Source organism: Saccopteryx bilineata, chromosome 2 (assembly GCF_036850765.1).
Source record: "Saccopteryx bilineata isolate mSacBil1 chromosome 2, mSacBil1_pri_phased_curated, whole genome shotgun sequence".
NCBI classification, from domain to species: Eukaryota; Metazoa; Chordata; class Mammalia; order Chiroptera; family Emballonuridae; genus Saccopteryx; species Saccopteryx bilineata.
Window position 1 is genome coordinate 330171036 of NC_089491.1, and position 25484 is coordinate 330196519.

Sequence of the window (25484 nt, forward strand, 5' to 3'; positions counted from 1 at the left end):
CATTTATGGATTCTTGCTGTATTCGCCAAGAGTTTGCTTAAAGGCTCTTAATCACTGTAAAAAAAAAATAGAGGACTAGATGAAGAAGATGGGGCACATATACACCATGGTATATTATTCAGCTAGGAGAAATGGTGACATTGGATCACTTATAGCGGAATGGTGGAGTCTTGGTAGCATTGTGCGGGGTGAAATAAGCGAATCAGAAAAAAAACAGGAACTGCAGGATTCCATACATTGGTGGGACATAAAGGCGAGACTAAGAGGCATGAACAGGAGTGTGGTGGCTATGGGGGGTGGGGGGAGGGAAGGAGGGAGAGGGGGAGGGGAAGGGGTACAGAGAGAACTGGATGGAGGGTGGCGGAGGACGATCTCTCTTCGGGTGATGGGTATGCAACATAACTAAATGACAAGATAACCTGGAAATGTTTTCTTTGAATGTATGTACCCTGATTTATTGATGTCACCCCATTAAAATAAAAATTTATTTATTTAAAAAAAAATATTAGATAACATCATCTGCAACTGTGGTGTCAAAAATCTGATAGCAAATCTGCTGCTCTGTCCCACTGCTGACATTATAGGACTTGATGAAGCATTCCAACCATGGATATGTATCTGCAAACACAAAAGAAAATGTTGTTTAATGATTAAAACTTGTAAACAAATAACTCCGGGGTAGCCAAACATAATGCTTAGTTAGAAAAACTAATATATTTAATTTGAAGCTTGAAAAGTTTATAAATACATTTACCAAATAGAACATTATCTATTCTTCCAAATTACATACTGAATTTTTTCATTTTGAATTTTTATTAGCTTATTTGAGCCAAACTGACAACTGGCAGGAAGCAAAATCTTAATGGATAGAGAAGATGCTCCAAACAATGGCAGTTTCACCACTTATTTTAAACATCAGAATCCAAGGGGAAGGTGTAAGGGGGACAGGACAGGAGAGCCGCTCCTCTGTGACAGATTAGAGAGGTGAGAGAGAGCAGTGGGAAATCTTTGGGACTAGAGAAAAAGCAAAATGAATAGACACACACTTCTTTTCCATAGGCAGGGATAAGACACTTAACCGTGAACACGCCTTGCACACGGAAGAGTCACCTTTTCCACCCCACAGGGTGCGGCCACCACACTAAAGCAGAGCCCTCAGTCCCCTTACTAAGTTGTTGTTATTATCTTCTAACTTAGCTGTCAAAGTCCACACTGGAGTATTTCAAAATGATTATGAAGCTATAAAATATCCCCTAACATTTGTGAGCAGTATATTACTGTTTTACAGCACTTCTAATTTGAATTTTTTCCCTAACAATAGGAAAAAGGAATTACTAACTGTGGGGTTTTCAGAATGTTTGATAGTGAAGGTATTGAATAGTAAGTTATCTCATTCCCAAATTTTATTCCTTTATTTCCAGCTAATTGGTTACTGATCTCCCTGTTTTGTTTATTTATTGACTTATCTTCCTCTTGGTTGACCACAAAAAAACTGATCCTGAAGTTCCAATCAGCTGAACCCATCCCATGTGTCAGGTGAGACTACAGGTACAAGTACGGCAAGTATTGGCAAGGCTCGAGCCAGAGAGGCGCCCTCCACTGTGCCGGTAGAACGATACATGGTTAAAATGTTCCTGAAAAGCAATTTTGCAGTACATAGCGAAAGTCTACCAGGCCTGTGCTTTTTGACATGGTTGTTTATTTCCAAAAATCTACCCAAAGGAATTCAAGTAGCCAACAAAAATTAAAACTAACATCAAATAAAAGTATGTAAGTTAACTTTTGTTACAGATGTACAAAAACTGTCTTTTTAGGATTGTTATAAAATGCATAGATCAACCAAGGGAAAACAAGGCTTGATTAAAAATAACCCATAAAAGTTACTTAACAGTTAAATCTGAAACTGGTAAAATTTGTTACTGATGAAAAATTGTCAGAATAGTCAAACTGTCTTGATGATTAGATCTGCCAAGTTTCAATGAAAATACAGATAATGGCCACAAAAGAAAAACTCGGTTTCAATAGGTACAAGCTCTATTTATAATATGACCTGAAGATCTGGTTGATATATCAAATGTTATAGAGAAAACAACTAAAGCCGCTCAAAATAATTAGTAAAATAAAAATACTGTAAAATCTGAAACTAGTTAATATGGAATAGAAAACTCATCAACTGGCTAAATACAGTTTTTTACAGAAAATGTTACTAATAAAAATTTTAGCCCTGTTAATATAATTTCAACTAAAATGTCTGCATGCATAAATAGCATGAAATGTGCTTGTGATCAAAACTGCCTCCCCTTTATTTTGTTTCAAAATATTGAAAAATCTTTTCGTTTCAGGAATTGTGATGCACAGCCATTTTATCCCTGCCCCTGTCTGCACCAAAAGGTAGATCCCACAGTAAGCTAGCACTTAGAAATTTATTCGAATTCACATTTCAAACTTTTCATACCTCTAAAAGTCCATAGATTATATATGCTAGGTGCTATGTTTTAAAAAAAGAATGAATGGGACTGTTAAAATATTATTGCTTACCAATTTTCTTTCCTGGAGGACAAAACATATTCATGATCATTTCCATACTTTCCTGAAGGTAATCATTGGTTAAGATTTCTGATGGTGGAATATGGAAGAATTTGTCCTTAAAAGAATAATAAAATAAAAAGAAAATAATATTAATCTTTTATTAAAGTTATAATTAATACAAAAGTACAGGGGTGGCAAAGTAGGTCTACAGTTGTACTGTGACATTCTTTTGAGTTAATAAAGCTATTGCAATAATCGTAATTCCATGTCTTTTTCCATAGAAACAACTTAAACGTACTTTTGTTAATCTTGTATTTTAATACATTTAATTACCAGTGGTTGACAAACTCATTAGTCAAAAGAGCCAAATATCAACAGTACAACATTGAAATTTCTTTTGAGCCAAATTTTTTAAACTTAAACTATATAGGTAGGTACATTACTTATCGACGTAGCACCCGCATGTGATATTTTGTGGAAGAGCCACACTCAAGAGGCCAAAGAGCCTCATGTGGCTCATGAGCCGCGGTTTGCCGATCACTGATTCTATCTTGATATATCTAGACTATATCAAGATTGCAGAATTCATAAACTAGAGTGCCAGTCTGAACTCTAAAATCTGACTTACTACTTTGAGATATAAAATCAAGTTAAATTGCTTTGACTTAGTAATAATAAAACAGCAAGACTTACTATTCTCTTGATAATACATATATTGAGAGCCTACAATGTATAAGTATTAAGAGTATAACATACAGTTTATATTTAATATTTTTCTCCACTACTAAATTATGGGGAGGAAACAGATTTTGCTTGCTTTGCTCACAGTTATATCTTTATCACAAAGAGTAGTACTGGGCATATAGGAGGTGCTCATTAAATATTTATTTAATAAATGGATAAATGGATTGCTTAGGCAGGAGAAAAAGTCTCCACTCAACCTCACTCCAGATTCTTTTACAATGTGTGTAGTAAAAATATTAATAAAAATATTAGTATTACCAGTTTTTTTTGTGTGTGTATGTGTGTGTGTGTTTTTTAGCGAGCGAGAGAGAGAGAAAGGGAAACAGGAAGGGAGAGAGATGAGAAGCATCAACTCATAGTTGTGGCACCTTAGTTGTTCATTGATTGCTCCTAATATGTGCCTTGTCTGGGGGGCTCTAGCCAAGCCAATGACCCCCTGATCAAGCCAGCGACCTTGGGCTGCAAGTCAGCAACCATGGGGTCATATCTATGATTCCACACTCAAGCTGGCGACCCCATGCTCAAGCTGGTGAGACCATGCTCAAGTCAGCGACCTCAGGGTTTAGAACATGGGTCCTCAGTGTCCTAGGTTGATGCTCTATCCACTGTACCACCATCTAGTCAGGCCTAGCTTTTTCTTTTAGCTTCTGGGAAGTAATGTCTAAGCCCCTGGAATGTCATGATTGATAGAAGTGTCCTTATTTACCTGGAGACTCTGGGTTACACTGGATAGTGTAATACTGTGACTTAGGGTGGGGAGTTTGTATTATGTGGTATTAGCTTGACTGGTGGTGAGGGGCTGAAGACTGAGATTCAATCATGACTACTGGTAGAACTCCAGTAAAAACTCTGGATGCTAAAGCTCAGCTGAGCTCTCCGGTTGGCAATACTCCATGTGTACCGTTACACACTGTTGCCAGGAAAGGAACACTGTCTTCCATTCCAGGAAAGAGCACAAATGAAAGGTCCACATTGAAAACTTTCCAGGACTCTGCCCTATGCACCTCTTCCCTTGGATGATTTTAACCTGTATCATTTAGCTGTAATAACTGTAACGGTGAGTATAATAGCTTTCAGTGAACTCTGTGAGTCTGTCCAGTGAATTATCAAAACTAAGAGTGGTCTTTGGGACCTCTGAACTTGAGACTGGTGCCAGAGTGAGATCGGTCTTGGGAATCCCCATACTGGGGACTGTTATCAGAAATAAGGTGGTCTAGTGGAAAGCCAATGTAACGACCCTCTTATCAAAGTAATTTTGTTCCCTGTAATGTGAAATGAGGAGCCTAAACAAGCCTAGGGAAATGGTGATAGATGATGCCTAGGGGGTGTGGCTATACCTCTGTTTTTGGCTCCTGAAACAGAATTTCAGAGTCATAAAAAAATGACTCTCTACTAAACTCCTATTCCTCATTTTTCATTATTTTGATATCACAATTTACAGTATAATATTAAAGAGAGATAAACACATATAGACAATTTAAAATCTATGCACTCGTATTTTATTCTTCTAAGCTGCCTTAAATCTTCTAATAAAGTAGATATGAATAAGTATATTAAAAAATTTTAAGGTATTACTTTTAGTTAGAAATATCTTCACTACCTCTGTTACTTACAGAATCCATGAGATAAGCTTCCAATACTCCTGTTCCATCATCAAGAGTAAATGTCATCACAAACACATGCTGAAGGGGTACAATACCCAATACTAGTGAAGGAAGAAAAGATTAACTATATGAATGTTCTACCCCTTATAATTAAAGTAATGTAAAAATTATTTTCAGATAGTATGAATCTGTTAATTTTGTTTACTAAAGCAAAGCAAGAGAAAAACTATCACATATGCCTTTTGGTTCTCTAATCCCAACATATTAAGCTCATTTTATCAGGTTCACTAGGAACATTACACTGTACCTATATAAAGGTAATGAATTATAAACAATTGTATCTTTCTGAATTAAATATTAATATATCTGTAAAATGAAAAACATAAAAACTGATTTAAAATACAATTCATTGCAAGTTGGCCTTATGAAAGACAAAATTAAAGTACTGGGATACTCTTACAAATAGCATGCAGTTCAATATTTATGATTATGTAACATGTCTCTCCTCTTCATATTATAAATATAGGGATCACTTATTTTTTAAGAGATATTATCTTGTTAAAAGAAAAAAAATGTTGAAAGGTGGAATTTCATAATGTGGTAAGATGAGGAAAAAGGAAGAAATTAAAGGTATAGCAAATCACTTAAAAATTTATGTTAAATGAACAGCTGTGTTTGCAAATAGAAGACATTGAATATGTTTGTAGAATGAAATATTGTTTTCCATTTGTGGAGTCAATATTTAAACAGAACTAATTAAGGAGGCAAGTAAAAAGAATAATTAGGACATACAGACATGACGGAAATTGTTACTGAAGAGAAATTGATTTTTAGGATTTAAGAGGTCTCAATAGTTTAAAACTGTGTGCCATAACCAAGAAACATGAACATAAAACCTACTCTGAGGGACCAGACAAACAAATTAACAGATAACTGCATTAAGAATAGGATAGGGAGACCAGACTGGAGAGCAAGTGGTTCATGACAAAGGAAACTTGAGTTTCATTGGACCACAAACAAAATATGAGATAGCATTGGCATATTAAAAGAGAAAGAAAAAACAAAGTATAAATTAATATCTACATGGTAAATCCTTACTTAACATCGTCAACAGGTTCTTAGAACTGAGGTGAAACAACATATAATAAAACCAATTTTACTTGAGGCTAATTAATATAAACAAGAGTTAAGTTCCTAAGGCATCTCATTAATGCTATGATAAAATGACACTGAACAAAATGATGTTATTCAAGGACCTGCTGTACAATGAAATTTTCAGGCTAGATAAGCAAAGTGTCCACTTTTTAGGAAAATAAAAGTTTTGTTCATATACTGAATTAGCCTATATCTGCAGCCCTATTTCCAGCTTTGAATGCCAAAATTTGAGGAGAACATTGGAAATAAGGAACATTGGAAAAATAGTAAGGAATGTGGACAGTACCAAAGGGAGTGAGATGCCTGCTTGGAGAAATAAAGACTAAAAGAAGCCTCGACAGAAATCTTCAAATGTACAAAGTCTGTTGATCTCATAGAAGAAGGAAGAGATACACTCTAATTCTAGTAAACAGAATGTGGCCCAGGTTAAAATTATAGGAAGGCATATTTTTCCTCACTATTAAAAACTGCCTAAAAATTAAGGGATTATGTTGCCTTGCAATGTAATGAGTCCTGTCACTAAGAGTTTTAAGCCAAGGCTAGGTGACCATTGTTAAGAATATGATATAAAAAGATTATTGTTCCAGCAAAGATGTATTGGGGAAAACATTGTAACAGCTATCTCTGAAATTTGTCAAATCCCAAGGTACTTTCACTGGAGAGATTATTCAGAGGTTGTATTTGTGATTAATAATTAATACTAAAACAAATTATTGAACATTAAAATGTGAGTAAAGATGAAAAGATACTGTCAGATGTCTGAAAGGTAAGTTTCCAAAGAGTTTAAACATTTACGTTATACTTTTATTACAATGACTGTGGATGGTTTTGCTTAAGGAAAACTAAACTTTGCTCTAGTTTTACTATAGCCACAAATATTGAAATATAATCAGTGAGATCACTTTATACAAAGACAGTTAAATTACAGGACATAGAACTTTAGCTAACCTTCTGCCACAGAAGAAGGAATCCATGTTGTTTTATCAACCACATTATTCAGATTTTGTATTGGTTTCAAACTAGAACACTTTTTACATCTGAAATCAATAAAACAAAAACAAACATTTTAAAATAATTTATTATAATTACTTATACCTCAATATTATAGCTTATTTTTGCTGTTCAAGTATGCGCGATTTAAAAAGTGAATTAAACAAGATACTGAGCCTTCCATATTTCAATGTGCATATTACAAACAGAATTATTTTTTAAAAATAAGCTTTTTACAATAAAGCAATAATGTTCAGAATAAACAACATTAAACTGAGAATAAGAGAGGTTTCAGGTCCATATTATTAATTACTAAGGCTGATTTCCTTATTTGGTAAAATAAAAAAGTTTAAACAGACAATCTTTAAGAACTTCCATTTTATGGCTCTAGGAACAAGAAATAACAGCCTTGGTCTTCATTAAATATATCCAATATAAGGAAATTATTCCAACTAAAGAAGTAAGTACTAGCAACATTCAGGATAATATATTCCGTAAGCATATATTAGAAGTTGATCATTTATGATGCCCAGTACAAGAGTTACTCATAATATAAATCAATGTAAAACTATACAATATATTAAAATTGTACATTATTTAGTATAGGTATTGTGATTTACTTAAATACAAATGTATTTTAAGTAATTTTCTATTACATCTCACGTTTAGGAGATGAGAAAATATATAAATAAAAATATAAAAATCAATATTCAAGAGGTTCATGCTGACTTCTTTTTATGTGCAATCTGGGGAAAACAGAGGGTAACTATAACCAATATTATGCCCTTTGACCCTTCAAACACATCTAAGTTTTTTTTAAGAGAAAAAGGTAATTCAAAGAAGTATTATTGCCTTAAAAATAAAAGGCAACATTAACTTAGACATGAAAAGGAAGTATACAAATAAAAAAAATATGAAAAATAAAAATTTAGGGTAATAAATAAAACTTGAGTATTTATTACTTCCAAAATAGCAAAAGAGAAAAAAGGACAAAGTTAAAAATATTTTTAATAAATCAATTCTATTGAAGACTGAAGGAAAAAAAATAAGCAGAATAACAAAAATAAGAATGAAGTAGTATGGCATAAATGAGAAACAACATAAAATGTAGAAATAAAACCTAAATATGTCAGCAATTAAGATATTTTAACTCTCCTGACCGGGCGGTGGTGCAGTGGATAGAGTGTCAGATTGGGATGCGGAGGACCTAGGTTTGAGACCCCGAGGTCACCAGCTTGAGCACGGGCTCATCTGGTTTGAGCATGGCTCACCAGCTTGAGCCCAAGGTCACTGGCTCGAGCAAGGGGTCACTCGGTCTGCTGTAACCTCCTGGTCAAGGCACATATGAGAAATCAATCAATGAACAACTAAGGTGCCACAACAAAGAATTGATGCTTCTCATCTCTCTCTCTTCCTATCTGCCTGTCCCGCTCTCTGTCATCAAAAAAAAAAAAAAAAAAAGATATTTTAACTCATCTGTTTAAAAACAACTAAAATCTAGTTACATGTATTTATTCATGAGATAAAAAATAAAAACAAAGGGACAAGAAAGCAAAGGGATGAGAATAAGATACCAAGCAATTATGAACCAAAAAGAAACTTGATATAACAATAAAAATATGGCCTGACCAGGTGGTGGCACAGTGGATAGAGCATCAGACTGGGACACAGCAAACCCAGGTTTGAAACCCCTAGGTCACCGGCTTGCATGCAGGCTCACCGGGCTTGAGCATGGGCTCACCGGCTTGAGTGTGGGGTCGCTGGCTTGAGAGTGGGATCAAAAACATGATCCCATGGTCGCTGGCTTAAGCAAGAGGGTCACTTGCTCTGCTGTAGCCCCCTGGTCATGGCACATGTGAGGTAGCAATCAATGAACAATTAAGGTGCTGCAATGAAGAATTGATGCTTCTCATCTCTCTTCCTTCCTATCTGTCCCTATCAGTCCCTCTCTCCTGACTCTCTTGCTGTCTCTGTCAAAAACAAAAAATAAAACAAACAATAAAAATATGAAAACAAAACAAAAAACAACCTCAGGGCATAAAATAAATGATTAGAAATTAAGTCATTACAAAAGGATACACACCAAACAACTAATTCACTGGAAGATGAAATACCTGAGTGAATCAGCAGAGTCCCAAAATATATAAAGCACACATTGACAGAATAAGAGGTCACAAACTCACAATCCCAAACGACATTAAGCACACTTAAAAAACTTTAATTCTCAAATTTCCCAGAATTGCAAACATACCCATAGTGATGCATTTTTCCCTGAATAAGGTATGGTGCTGAAAGGTTAAGGAGTTCCAGGTCTCCATGGCCAGATCTCACAGGAATTACACTATGAAACTTGTCTGCCAGTTTGTAGATTTCACTTAGTGTACCTCCTATTAAAAGAGAATTAATAAACCCTTCAAGTAGGACAAATATAATGTAGGTAAAATGAAGTACCTATTAAGTAATACTTGAGATGTAGTAAAGGACTAAAGGGATTGATAGAAAAAGAATGAAAGCCATGAATTTATAGAGATTTAATACATTTGTACATTTATTGTGGAAAAGAGTGATTTGTAAACTTAGGATCCCATGCAGTATTAAAGAACCACTGCACAAAAATGCCGAGAGTTAAGCAAAACATAAGGCTTGAGAAATTTTAACCATCTTCTTAAATACATACAAGTTACTCTTTAGGCCAGAACACTCTGATTCAAAGAATCGAAAGAATAAAGTTGAGAGCCCAAGTATGACAGGATTCTCATTATTCAATTTTCTATACACATAACACTACTAATGTCTAGGCAACTTCAGTCCTGAGTTCAAAATAAATCTTTTAAACTCAGGTCAACATTAAATTTAAATATAGATGCTAATAGTTCATGTAACATGAATTTGTATGAAATGTTTGTTCATTTTTCCTGGAGAAACTGTCATAATTACCCCAATTCTATGACAGGATGGGCATTAAACCGTCATGTTGACTGAGAAGAAAACAATGCCCAATGGTGGACCATTATCAGAAGACAGCATTATCTGGGATAACTCAAACCTCCTGGTGCACATTTTACAGAGATCGATAATTCTTCCTCTCCAGGGGAAGAGAATATGATCTGGAAAAATATTTTGGTGTATTTCCTCAAATTTGTAGCATTAAAGGTCCATGTTAGGGGAAGCCGCCTGGCTCAGCAGACTACGGACGTCCAACAACACACATCTCCATACAAGCAAAATGAACACTGGCCCAACTGTCAGGTTCAACTCTTTCAGAACTCCAGAAATTAACCAAAGGCTCACAACCACCCAAGGACAAACTTTTTCTTGAAAAAGTGGATAAATTTTGGTCAAAACAGCAGCTTTGCGGTGTTTTAATTGACTTGCTGCCACCCCTCTCTGCAGCTCAGTGAAGCTGGAAGCCGGTTCTGCCCGGTCACCCTGCAGACGGAGCCTGGCCTCGGGTCAGTTAGGGTTAAAACACTCAGAAACACAGTAAAATAAAAATACTTCATATCGATGAAACCCTTTTAAATTTTAAAGTGCCTTCACACACACTGTAAGGTAAAGTGTTATTACTTGGGATGAACTTAATTATTCAATAAATATTTACTGAGAGCTAGTTATATGCCAGGTATACTACAGCAGGTGCTAAAGATAAATAGATTAAAATAAACCCATATCCTGCCCTTAGAGAGCTACATTCTAATAGGAAAACAATTCTACAAACAGATAAAACACAAATATAACATGACGAAAGTGCTCTTTTGGAAGTTCACGCAGTATGTGATAAGAACCACTCACCCAATCAGAAAAAAATGCTCATACATGTAGGTACTAATTAGATAGTCCACATAAATTGCTAAATAAGTAGAATTACTGGGTTTACTTTCAAAGTGTAACTAGAGCAGACATTCTCAGGAGAATAGCAATGGAATGGCAAAAAGGCAGAGAGAAACAGAAGGGGTTTAGGAACCTCTGCCTGTTCAGTATGGCTGGATGGTAGGATGGGAATCGTAGGAGATGAGATCGGAAGTTTGTGGGATGAGTGGTAATTAAGGATAGGATCAGGAGCTAAAGGACTTTCCAATTCAAGCTTCCTTTCGACCCTCAATGCCAACCTGGCCTCAGCACAGAGTTCTGAGGGAGTCCGCACAACGTGAGGGTCCTAAGGTATACATGACATACTCTTAGTTGGCCTTACAAGGACAGTTCTTATAAAACCTCATAGGATCAAAGCTTTAACTTTTATAATCTACAAATACTCTTACTCCATTTTTTTATATGCACGTGTTTGTGTGTTTTGTATTTAAATCTATCTCCTGGTATAGATTAAAGTATTGCTAATGGAATAAGATACCACATTTCATTCATCCAAGTAGCCAACTTTTTTAAAGCACTAGTATACATGAAAAGGGTAGGAGAACAGATCATCTCATATGCTGCTAAAGTACATGTAGACTAGGATAACTTCACTGAAAAGGAACTGGCAACATTTATTTACTTCATGACATGGGTCCTCATAACTATACCTCATCCAAAGGGGAGATAAATAAGGTTCTTCACAGATTTACTTTGCCCATTAACAAGAAACAATTCAGTTCCACCACTTACCACCTATATTGGGAAAGACATTTAACTTCTCTGTGGTTCAGTTTTCAAATGGATTAAAAATAGTTTATAGTTGTACCAACTGCATAGGATTACTGTAATGATTAAATTAATACAAAGAAATTAAGTTTCCGGTATACTAAAATGTATTTAAACAAGAGATATTAATGGAAGTGATACCAATGTTTATATATGTATATATTCTGAATATACCTATTTTCTTTTTTTTTTTTTTTTTTTTTTTTCATTTTTTCTGAAGCTGGAAATGGGGAGAGACAGTCAGACAGACTCCCGCATGCGCCCGACCGGGATCCACCCGGCACGCCCACCAGGGGCGACGCTCTGCCCACCAGGGGCGACGCTCTGCCCACCAGGGGGCGATAATCTGCCCATCCTGGGCGTCGCCATGTTGCGACCAGAGCCACTCTAGCGCCTGGGGCAGAGGCCACAGAGCCATCCCCAGTGCCCGGGCCATCTTTGCTCCAATGGAGCCTTGGCTGCGGGAGGGGAAGAGAGAGACAGAGAGGAAAGCGCAGCGGAGGGGTGGAGAAGCAAATGGGCGCTTCTCCTGTGTGCCCTGGCCGGGAATCGAACCCGGGTCCTCCGCACGCTAGGCCGACGCTCTACCGCTGAGCCAACCGGCCAGGGCCTGAATATACCTATTTTCTAAAAAAAATTATGTATAGCTTTTCTAAATAAAAAAAAGTAACAAAAATGATTATAATCCATTATAATAAAAGTCATTTATCTGTAAAATGAAGCGGTACATAGAGATGTGATGTAGGATTGGGCACCTGATACTCATGTTATGTTCACCAGTGTCACCCCTATAATATTCTTCTAAAAACCTAAACTAAAAAACAAAATAAAACTAAAGATATCTGTAATACAAATTAAAGATGATGCTTTCCTTTTATTACAGAATATTCTTATGGAAGGAAAGTCTCAAGGAAAATAATGAAACTTTAAACTTGTCAGGGAAAAATCTGCGGTGCATACATTAAGATACAAAAAAAGACAAAAAACAAATATGATTCAAAATTTTGTTTTTTAAAAGCATGTCAAGTTGCCTTTACTTGTTTCAAGGGTCCCTTCCTTGATTTACATATCAATAAATAGCTATTTAATTCTACTTTTATGAAACAACAGTGACATCCAGAGGCCAAGATAGCAGTGGCTGGTCGTCACAGGAGGCCTCCTCATTATTACTCAGTTTGATAAGCAGCTTGCATCCGAGTAGGATGACAGGCAGAACTCCGACAAAATGAACAAATGCAAATACCTGAGACTAATGTATAATTTCAAAATGTCATTCAGATGAATTTATATATAAAGTCTACCGAAAAGTTCTGTCCATTTTTGGAATAAAACAAAATACAAATTTTTCTTACCGTCAATAAACTTATTAAATAATATAGTTGCCATTATTATTAATGATTTCTTGCCAGCGTGAGGGCAATTTGTATATCCCATTTTTGAAAAATGTTTTATCTTTTGATGCGAAAAAGTGAACCAGTGCTTGTTTGATATCTTCTTCATTTTTGAATTTTTTGCCCTTCAAAAAATATTGTAAGGACAAAAACAAGTGATAGTCGGAGGGTGCTAAGTCCAGGGAATATGGTGGATGTGACAGACATGCTTCTGTAGCATTTCTTCCTTGTTGAAATTTGTAAAAATTACAGTGGCGTAAATGAACTTTATCAGTAGCCATGGGTACACTATCGCTTCACACATAAGACTAACGTGAATCAACTTTGTTTTAATTTGCTACGTCAGTATGTATACATTAAGTGATAAAAATAGAGAGGCACACATGCGCCAAATAAACGTGCTTACGTGTTGAAACTTGTGACAGAAACGGACAGAACTTTCAGGTAGACCTTATATATATATATGTATGTGTGTATGTGTATATACATCTATATATAGATTTGAATCTAGTTGTTCTAGTAATATATTTCATTTTATGAAATTTGAGTGAATATTTTGACTATGTGTCCTAGGTTCCCCCTAAAATATATGTAACAATTAGAGACAGACATAAGCAAAGCTGTAATCTAATAAAACAGTAACTTAAATGTCCTACCTTCTATCAAAATTAGACAATCATTTGAAAGTGGAAGAATGCCATTATTTTTCACAAAATGAACAGCAACTTTTCGTTCTCCCTGATCTTTAGTAGTCCAGACTTTCGAGTCATATAATAATGTGTTTTGTAGTTTGGCATCTGGAGTGTTAGTTGCACTCTCTTGCAAAATTAGATCCAAATCACCTTCACGTGGAATTTCTAGCCTAAAATAAACGACATAACACAAAACAATCGGCATTGGCTTGAAAAGTCAAATTCTACAAAACATCCAACTAAAAAATAATTTATATGCTTATGAGCTAGCTACTTTAAAATATGGAGATAATTCACTTTGCAGATTAAAGACTTATTCAATAGAAAGATATTTGTACTTCATGGCTAAGTAGCTCCCTATCAATAATTACATTAACCTCAGCCACTTCCTTGCCTGGCTTTGTACTTATCCAGGTTACTAATATAAATTTTCTAACACCAATCAATCTGTTCTCCTCTGTAAGGAATGCTATTTCCTAGTGGAGTAAGAAATGCAGCAGTCCCCTCCCTATGTTCACTCCAGTGAATATTCACTTACTATATAAGTAATCTCATTTGCATAGGGCATCTACTTCGCAAACCAACATTTGTTTCAATTTTTTTTCATCTAGAGTAATAATTTTAAAAAGTCACATGGTAAAGTACAATAGAGTAAAAATGACAAGGTCTGGAATCAAAACATCTGTTCTCAATCAGCCATGTAACTTTACCTAACACCTCTTAACCTTTCTGAGGCAATTTCCTTATTTGTTTAAAAAAATGATCACAGAAGGTGGTTTTGTTGCACAAAATTACATGATTTTACAAAATTCGACAAACTATATAATTTGATAATTCTTCAAGAATTTTTAAAATCTGTATTGATATTTTAATTCCAACTATCATTTCAAATTCACACAGGTAGAAGACAGTCTGCCCCTCATTGAAGGACATTTGATAATCAAAATTCCCCACAAATAGTATTATACTTAGATTTTACAGGGAAATATACATATACTAGTATACATAGAAGCATAACTACAAACAATATACAAAACACAAATAGAATGGACATGTGTATCAATAACTTAGGTTTACAGTCGTGAGTATGCCAAACAGTTTATTCTTGCACTATTATATATTAATTGTACTATTTGCAATATAACTGTAAACCTATGTTTGCCTATCCCTATACGTGTATATTATATATTTAGAAGGAAGATTGTGAAATCAATAAGTACACATTCATTCTAATGTCTTATAAATTTATATGTTCATGTAATAATTGAGGTTTCGAATAAAGCCTTTGAGATACTGAGAATTTCCCCATTACTAACAAGAATTTAAATTATATTTACTATATTGTATTTATTAGGCAGGACAGAAATATATCCAACAAGCCTTTCTGTATCCCATAATTAAACATTTCAACTAACCAGTTTTTTCTATTTAGGAATTTTAGTTAGATTTTGGTTATTCGGGGACTTTTGTGATTCCATAGAGATCTGATGGGTTTTTTTTTTGTTCTATTTCTTTAAAAATGTCATCGGGTTTGATGGGGAATGAACTGAATCTGATTTTGCTTTGAGTAACATGGACATTTTAACTGTTTATTCTTCCAATCTATGTAAACAAAATATCCTTCCAATTCATTGTGCATTTTGCAATCTCTTTTTAATAATGCTTTGTAGTCTTCAGTATATAGGTCTTTCACATCCTTTGTTAAGTTTATCCCTAGGTATTTTATTCTATTTCTGAAATTTCATTTGTTAGTATATAAGAATGCAGTGAATTTCTGTACAGTAATTTTGTATCCTGCAACTTTATTATATTTGTTGTTTCTAATAGTTTTCTTTTTTGGTGGAGTCTTTAGAGTTTTCTATATAAAGAATCATGAAACCTATATAATCTTATTAACCAATGTCACCGCAATAAATTTAAATAAACAATGGTAGTTATTAATGGTTTATTTTTAAGAATATTTTTTGTGAAAAATGAGAACGTCTCCCCAAATATTTTTATAGTTTATTATTTGTCTGCATTTACTAGAGCTGCTAAATTGAATTTCAGATCTAAAAATAGCCACTACTTTTATTTATTATCATTAAGAAATATCAGTAGGTTTTACTTTCTAAAATTTAGTAGTTTCTCCTAAAAACATTACCATTTTATCAAAATACAATATATAAAGTCACAGCTCACTTAAACCAGGACTTAAACTACCATATACAAAAAACAAACACACAGATGTTATGAAGTGAAACTTGTTTTACATGGAAAATACTTACAGTGAATGACAGTTAGGACAGTGCAGTTTAACAGACTGAAAGAGTCTTTTAGGCTTGTATGACCTCAGTTTTGCTCGGATGCGATATCGTTGAGGAGCTTTTTGTTTCAAAATAGCACATAGCGGGGTGTTCTCCAAATATTGATGGTCTGTAAGTACTATAAAGAGGTTTTAGATTAAGACAGAATAACCTACAAGAATATTGAGTATATTCATGACATGAATCCCCTTGATGATACATAAAATAAAATCCAATTAAGTTATATTATTTGCCAACCTTGTTAACATGTTGCCACATTTATCATTGTCTCCATCTGCCTGTCTTTTCTGTTTCTCCACATATATATACTTTACAGATTCATGATTCATTTATATGTGCATATAGATCCAAGTATAAATCTGAGAATAATTTCCTGATCATTCCCATTTATCCCTACATATTTCAGTGTGTATTTTACAAAAACAAGAAATTTCATTTACATAATACAGTGCAATTTCCAACATTAGAACATTTAATATTGATGTAATATTATCAATTAAATGAGATATAATCTTACTTGTAGCTGATAATTGTTGACATCTTTCTACCTCAAAGAGTGACACTGATCCAGAGCCTATAGGAAGGAGAAGGAAAAGAGAATTATACAGTTTTAAAATCCATTAAAAATTCAATGTGGCATTGAAAGCTATAAAGCACTGCTGAGAGAAGCTGAAAAACTCTAATCAAATAGTGAAATATGCCATGTGAAGGAATGGGAAGGCTCAGTACTGCTAAGATATCAAATTTTCCCAAATTAATTGGTGCATTCATTTCAATCCTAATCAAAACTGCAGAGGGTTAACTATAGAAAAAGATAAGCAAATTCTGTCACTTAGGTGGAAATGTAAGAAGCTAGACTAAATCTTAAGATAGAAAAAAATTGGAGGACTTATACTCCATGACTTAAAGACTTACTAAATTCAAGACAATATGGTATTGACATAAAGACTAACCAACATATCAATAAAATTGAATAGAAAGTTCATAAATAAACCTACATTTATGCAATCATCTGATTTTTGATAAAGGCAGCAAAATAATCCAAGGGGAAAGAAAAACTCTTTTCAACAAATGGGTTTGCGCCCTGGCCAGTTGGCTCAGTGGTGGAGCATCGGCCTGGCGTGCAGGAGTCCCGGGTTCGATTCCCGATCAGGGCATGCAGGAGAAGCGCCCATCTGCTTCTCCATCCCTCCCCCCTCTCCTTCCTCTCTGTCTCTCTCTTCCCCTTCCGTAGCCAAGGCTCCATTGGAGCAAAGTTGGCCCAGGTGCTGAGAATGGCTCTGTGATCTCTGCCTCAGGCGCTAGAGTGGCTCTGGTTGCGACAGAGTGACGCTCCAGATGGGCAGAGCATCGCCTCTTGGTGGGCATGCCGGGTGGATCCCGGTCAGGCGCATGCGAGAGTCTGTCTGACTGCCTCCCTGTTTCCGGCTTCAGAAAAATACAAAAAAACCCAAAAAAAACAAAAACAAATAAATAAATAAAATAGGTTTGCAACAACTGGAAATTAGCATGAGGAAATAAAATCCTTACTTCGTAATATTAGTAGGTACTAACTGGGAAACCCAGAAATAAATCCACATTTATACTCATTAGATTTTGACAAAGATGCCGAAGCTATCTTACAGAAAAAGAAAACAAACAGGTGCTCTAACTACAAATTAATGTTTTTTAAAACGGCTGCCTCAGACCACACTACTAGCATCCAAAAGGAACAAGTCACTGATATATGCAATAATATGGATAAGAAACATATAGTAAGTACAAGAGTACATATTAACCCATATATTTGAAGTTCTAGAAGAGGCGCAGTTAATCTATGGTGGAAAATAATCAGAACTCGGGGTGGGGTAATAATGAGGGTAGACTGGGAAGAAGCATGAGGGACTTTCTGTGACAAGGGTAATGCTCTAGATTTAAAGAGATTTAGGGTACAGAGATTTGTGTATTAGTTAAAAATCATGAAATGGTACATTTAAGTTGTCCATGTCATGGTATATAATTTTACCTCAAAAAAAGAAATCCTAAACAAATGTTGAACTCTAGTTAATGATGTTCATTCGGGTTACGGAGGTATACTTTTATCTGCAAATTACTTGAAATGAGTAAAAAAATAAGATGGATTGATAGATTAAGAGATAAATGAAAGAGCACATAAAGTAATGCTTCATTGGAAAAACGGTGATAAGTATATGAGTGTTCACTGTACAACTGTTTCAATCTTTCTGTATGTTTCAAATTTTTTATTATTTTGGAAAAATACAATGTGAAAGAAATAAAGGGAGAGGTGGATAAAATAATAAGCTTACTAACTGTAATAGGATGACTTGATAAACACTGAAAAACAGAATTTTACTTCACCAAGAAAGTAAAAGTAGTGAACAGAGCTATAAGTTTTAATAATGCTTTTGAAGTGTTACTATTTTATAATTACTTTAGCTTACATTCTAGTATATAAAATAGTTATGTTTTTATAACTTATGAGGTATCATATACCAACATATGCATTACTTGTCCTTCTTCTTCAGCATGACTGACAGATCACACAAGACTCCATGGCAAGATACCTTGAATGGAAGAGTTAAGCTGGCAAAGCACAGTTTCAATGAATTTGATTACTTAATATTTGTCATTCTGCATGAAGTGAAAACAATGACAAAAACCTTAAAAGCAGTCAAATAGTGAGAACATATGTGTAAAATATATACAGGTCTCCTATAAACTAGAGAGAAACAAGAAAGATAAAGAACCAGACAAAAAGTCAGATAAAGGGTAAGAGCTGACAAAAGAGGAAGAAAAAATAGGGAAGCAGATTGGGTAAAGGGATTAAGCAAAATAAAACAAAACAAAAACTCACAGATACAACAATATGGTGATTACACAGGGAAGGGGATGGGGGAGGTAGAAGAGGGTAAAGGGGGAATAAATGGTGAACACACAACACGGCATACAGATGATGGTTCATAGAATTGTACACCTGAAACCTATATAATTTTATTAACCAATGTCACCTGATACATTCAATAAAGAAATAAAGGCCGATAAATGTGTGATAATTTTCTTAAGTTTCCAAGTTCTCAGGAAAAATAAATAAGATATCACCTTATACTTGCCAACTTGTTAAAAATTACACCCGTTGTTAACCTCCACTGTGCTGTGCTGAGTGTCAGGAAAGAACATTCTCCTACACTGCGATTCCCATGAATCCTATGACATTCTGGCATGTGGTCGGGCATAATTTATGAAAATAAAATGTGCTTACCCTTTTATCCACCAACCCCACTTTTAGGAGCTAATTTTAGAGACATGAAAGTACACCTGTTCAAGGATGTAATAACCTGAATGTCTATGAAGTATAAAATGACTGAATTAGTAGTGTTAGATTCATGTTATAAAATATAACACAATGATTAGAAGAGTAAGTTTGAGCTATCTGAATTATCCCAGAAAGAGGTCTCTGATAAAGCAGCTGGGATAGTATGGTCCCATGTTTGTAAAAATTTTAAACAGAGGGAAAAGTCTTATCTGTTTATATACTGGTACATATATTTGTATAAGCATGAAGGTGTTAAAGAAATCACACTACATTATTAACATCAGCTCAGGAAATGGACATAAAGGCACAGGAAACCTATGTAACTTGGTATTATGACTTGTATTACTTTTCCAGTTTAAAATTAATTTAAAAATCCTTTCAAAAGGAGAAAAGAGATTTCAAAAAGCATAATTACAAATTATATTGTCTCCAAATAATTGTCCATTGAGCCACAATGGCCCCTTAATGGTTGTTGGGAGTAATCACAGCTCAGGCTAAAATGCCATTACAAAGGTGTTAATAAATATGGAGAGTTTTAAGGCAGAGAGAATAAAGAGATAAATTTAAAATGTGTACAAAAAATCCCAAGTAGCATGCTTTGGAATCTGAGTGGTTTTTCCATTAGTCAAAAGCTTAGTAAACCTGGGAAAATTATATAGCCTGCATCACACAAAGCCTCAGTTTCCTTTCTGTATCAGCCTCAAAGGAGTGAGTGCTGTTAGGATTTAATAATAATGCACGTAAACACTACCAAGTGCCTAATAAACCACACATGTTAATTTTAATACTTATCATTACTGGTTTAAAAAGAGAGTAAATACCTATAAAATGATTTGTTGAATGATAGCAGAGGAGTTAGATTGTAAAAAAAGAAAAAATTTTATATATATATATGAGATAGAAACATGACAGATTCTAGGTCACAGAAAGTACAGAGAGCTATTAAGACAAAGTGATAAAAGAAAAAAATCTTATAGATTGAGAGTTTTAAAATTTAGAGATTTGAACACTCACCTATGCAGATAGATAATCATATAAGTACACAACCAACTGTTTATTAATATCTTATAAGTAGGTATTTAATTAACTCAATAAAGCTTGAGAAGTATGTATACATCTAAGATATGTATAATCAAAAAATACTTAGGCTGTTTAAAATAAAATGGCAAAAACAACCTTGTTCCTTTTAGATACTATTATGCAAACTAGTTACCTAAGAAATTAATACAGATTTTTAATTAATGAATAAATACACACACACACACACACATATATAAACACTATATGTATCACAAGTCAATATATAATCCCTAGCACCCTATTTGAAAATGTAATTATACAATTAAGGGAGGAACAATGTTTACCTTTTTGCAAAGGACATAAAGATTTAGCATGTTCCTTTACAATGAATATAAATTTAACAGAAGATAAGCAACAGAGATAGGAAGATATTAAAATGGAAGATTAACGTTGATAAAACTATTTGACTTGGAAGAAGTTGAATTGTCAATGTTAAAAATTGTTCTTACTTGTTGGAAAGCTGTCCTCACATTCTGATCGGCATATACCACCATCTGAACCCTGATTGGCTGTCAAACTTGCACATTCTAAAACCCTATAATTGAAAGAAATATAAGTTCAAATTGCATAAAACGAAGTCAGTATGGTCAGTTCAACTCTACTCACAGAAACTAAGAACTCACTAAAATTGTACAAAAAATTCTGTGTGTGTATGCATTCCTCAGTAGTGGTTTCATATCTGGGGTTCCAAAAGCCCCCAAGTTAAAAAAGAACTGAGTCTAGAAAGATACAAGTGTAACAGTGGAGTGATGAAATATTGTGAACAAAAATAAATTAACATTCTCAGACAATCTCACTCTAGATTCAAGAAGTAAAATAGTATGCTGCTATATATTACAATATGAGAAAGTAATAAAGTTGATATAAGATTAAGATAGCTAATTTAGTTGACTTTAAAGTCATTGGATTCAATATACTAAAAGTTAGAAAATACCTAAATCATTTTAACATACTGAACGGGATATTTTCTATACTGCTTTGAAGATATGCAGAAGATTTGTTTTTATTTCTCTAGAACACTGGTCAAAAAGTTTTGGGATACTGAGATTACTAAAAATACATCAGGAAAATAAACTGCATGTATAGCAGGATTTAAGGTACTATTCACTTTCTAGAAACGTTTAAAAGTTTTAAAAATATTATACCCTAAAACACTTCTGCTAACCTATTTTATCAGCAAAGGCACTATAGAAAGGCCAAGTTCTTTTTCATGGCAGGATCAAGTTGGTCTGGAATGCTAGATATGTATCAAGTTCCAGTTTCCACAATTTGTTACTGTCCTTGCAGGACACGCAAATGGTAGAAGAAATAAGTACAAGAATAGACATAAGCATGTAAGCAGAAACCTTAGACTATAGCCCTGGCTTTGCTAGTATTTAGCTATTTGAAGGTACAATCACTTGATTTGTTTCGTTTGGTTCCTCCCATTTAAAAAAATATGGATAATGCCACAGAAGGCTCTGAGGATCGATTACAAGAAACCTATTAGGTACTTACTTCCCTTCCCTTTCCAGAACAATATTATCTTGAAAATCAGCTTAATTAAGGCCTTATTCACAATTTTTAAATAGGGATACAATATGCTTACTTTTTAAGTTGGTCCACATCAGAATTGCTTTCCGGCAACACTCTGATTCCCCGACCATAACTGGTCCCTCCGTGGAGATGAAACTCCAGGGCGAGCGACGCTGCCTGGCTCTCCGAATTCACTGACTGAAGTTTGGTATGGAGGCTATAAATTCTAAGAAAGCTTCCAACCTAAAAGGAAGTTATTATTATTATTTTTTTAGAAAATGGAGAAAAAGCAAACAATTTCTGGTACTCAAAATATTTGGTCCATATTAATTCCGTGCCCTGCATCCATATAGGGCAAACGGGAGCCGACCAATCAGAAAAGATAATGGTATGTTATATAAGTGATGTGTATACTGAGTATCAAAGGACACTGTGTTACTGAAACCAAAATGTATGTGATTAAACATATATATACATATATCCACTTCAGAGACATTAAAGTATGAAATAAAATTGAATCTTAGTATTGATAAAATACAGTAGTTAAGAAACCCATGACCCAAATCAAGTACAAGCCCCTTATTTTATTAATAAACTTATTTGATTAAGGCTTCTAAAAATAACTTGTTTTAACTACTTTAAGGTAGGGTTTAATTAAATATGATCACGAAACCACTCTTTTTATAAGAATATTAGAAATCTGCTATTGTATCAAAATGAAACATCCCATACTCCAGGAATCCCATGAAAACTTCTGTAATAAACAATTTGTGTTCGTACATCATAATGGAAAATACATTCTATGACTTCAAATATAGGATTAAATCATTTATAGTCTTGAACTAAATGTTCTATAGTTAATTTCCATAGTTAAGTCTTGCTAAACTTAAGTCTTAAAAATGCCTTTAATTATAGAAATTTGGTATGTCTTTGATGTAGTCTTAAAATAATACAGATGGGGACTGTTCATCAAAGAAATTGATACCCATTCAAAAGAAGAAGTTATACAACCTAAATCACATTTATTTTTATGAAAAAAGAGTTATAAACAAAAGGAGTTACCAAACAGGAAATTTAATTCATTGGCATAAGGCAGTAAGTACTCCTGACTGCTGATGACTGTGGGAATACATTCTCTTTATTGCCTTCAAGGTCAGGAGTGAAAAACAGTGGTTGCGAATCTGTGCAACAGCAAAGCTATATAAGGAGGGGGATATAAAAAAGATGAGCTAGCAAACCAACCCCCTGCCTTGGCTTACTGCTGTTTCAGCTTACTGTATTTCCCCTTACCGCCTCTGGATTTTAAGGCAGGAGAAATGGAAAGAAAGTAAGGAGGAATAATGCACACACCCAGATGCTACTCCTTAATTCGCAAGGGTCTTTTTCCCAGCCAAGAATGGATCTGGGGAGGAGGAGGTAAGGCAGCTAGCTTTTTCCTCTGACTTATTCCACTAACATCTGTATCACAGCAGGGGAACAGGGTCGTCAGAGAAGGAAAACACACACACACACACACACACACACGAAAATATTTATTTTCCTCATGGTATCCAAAGATACTGAAAGAAAATATAAAAGTCTATTTATTTTTGTCTGAGTTTTCTGAATGTTTATTGTAATTGGGATTCTATTTTAATACATACCATACTCAGTACAGTACATGTGAAGTCACACACACGACTTATAAAAGGCCAGGCACAAGGAAGAAGACACCAGATTCATATATAAAAAGCTTCAACATTATGAAGATAATTTCCTCCTAATTAATTAATCTTTAAAAATCAATGGAATTTCAATGAAAATTCCCAGTGTCTTTCATGAGATTTGAAAAGTTGCTTTGAAAATGAGTATAAAAGTGAACAGCCAAGTCAATTTTGAAGACTAAAGTGGAAGCAGGGTGCTGACTTTTGGAATATCATTTAAAAATAAAGGTATAATAATTAAGGCAGTCTGGTATTAATGCAGACACATGTATGAACACAGCTAAGTCCTCAAAATATAATGTCAAAGAAAGAAAGCAAACCACAGAATATTATGTATACAATATACATTTTTCAGACAAAAGCACAAAAAATATAATAAACATGGGTATGCATCCCTACATGTTAGGATATGTAAAAGGAGAATATTGGGGAGCAAAAATGAGAATAAGCAGGGGTACAAAGAAGGTTCGGTATGTACTTTATTTCTTAAAAATTAGAAGTTCCTAAAATAAGTATAGCAAAACATTTAGAAGTGTTAAGTTTGAATGACAAACACATGATGCTTATTATACTGTCTTCTCTACTACTGCATTTCAGAAGAAAAAAAAAAGACCAAAAGAGAATTCATTTATATAAATAGGCTATAAAGGATGACAAATGTTATATCCAGAAATTCCTTCTGGAGGCAGCATTGGATTTGTTTTAAGCTTGCTAAACATACTAGGAAAGGCGCCAGAGGCTCTATTATAATACACAGACATTGCTGAGTCTTGTCGGTAATATAAGATTCCAGAAATACAAGTGAGGGAGTCATAAACAAACAGTTATAAAAACTACCTTAAATAATCATTACAAAAGCCCATTTCAACCTGGAAACATTAAAAATTAAGTAAAGGTAATATGGGTATTTAGAAATCACTAGCCCTCTAGAAGTAATTTAAAGATTCCGTATAACTCTCATGAACTGCACTTTTAGGTTTATTGTTTTCAAAGACCTGTATGGGTCTGAAAAAACAAATTATGGCTCTTGTGTCACTAAAGGCCCAACATAATTATTACTACGCTTTATAGTAATTTTTAAATTGTGTCAGGATAAGAGTGGGGATGGAAAATACACTACTTTAACTTCTAGACAAAAGATTTAAATTGTTAGTTTCTGTGTGTGTGTATTTGTGCAAAATGTTTAGGCAATGAGATAAATTGAAAGCAAGATTTATGAAAAATGTTATGGACAACTTAGGCTGTAAAATGTGTTATATATAAAAATTTGGCCCTGGCCTGTTGGCTCAGCGGTAGAGCATCAGCCTGGCGTGTGGGGGACCTGGGTTCGATTCCGGCCAGGGCACATAGGAGAAGTGCCCATTTGCTTCTCCATCCCCCCCTTCCTCTCTGTCTCTCTCTTCCCCTCCCGCAGCGAGGCTCCATTGGAGCAAAGATAGCCCGGGCGCTGGGGATGGCTCCTTGGCCTCTGCCCCAGGCGCTAGAGTGGCTCTGGTCGCGGCAGAGCGAGGCCCCAGAGGGGCAGAGCATCGCCCCCTGGTGGACAGAGCGTCGCCCCTGGTGGGCGTGCCGGGTGGATCCCGGTCAGGTGCATGTGGGAGTCTGTCCGACTGTCTCTCCCCGTTTTCAGCTTCAGAAAAATACAAAAAAAAAAAAAATTATATATACTTCATAATCACTTTAACTGTTCTCTTTACTTAAAGGAAACACACATCTTTTCCTGTTGCTATACAATAAAAATATGTCCCATGCTATTTTTAACAGTTGTCTTCAAATACTGATAAGAATTCATTTGCATCAATGTCATTTGCCTCTGGGATTTCT

At 34.6% G+C, this 25484-nt stretch overlaps 1 protein-coding gene across 5 annotated transcripts in view; it reads right to left on the bottom strand.

Moving 5' to 3' along the window:
* Nucleotides 1-455: 455 nt before the first annotated feature.
* Nucleotides 456-25484, bottom strand: part of POT1 (protection of telomeres 1) — a 51918-nt gene continuing 26889 nt past the window's right edge. For all 5 annotated transcript variants that reach the window (XM_066262216.1, XM_066262214.1, XM_066262212.1 and 2 more), the window contains 10 exons: nt 22031-22200; nt 20892-20977; nt 16567-16623; nt 16011-16167; nt 13708-13913; nt 9274-9409; nt 6981-7069; nt 4887-4978; nt 2539-2644; nt 456-618 (listed from right to left, as the gene is read on the bottom strand). In XM_066262216.1, the coding sequence (XP_066118313.1) occupies nt 506-618; nt 2539-2644; nt 4887-4978; nt 6981-7069; nt 9274-9409; nt 13708-13913; nt 16011-16167; nt 16567-16623; nt 20892-20977; nt 22031-22200 (1212 nt within the window). In that variant the 3' untranslated portion in view covers nt 456-505. The remainder of the gene's footprint in view (nt 619-2538; nt 2645-4886; nt 4979-6980; nt 7070-9273; nt 9410-13707; nt 13914-16010; nt 16168-16566; nt 16624-20891; nt 20978-22030; nt 22201-25484) is intronic.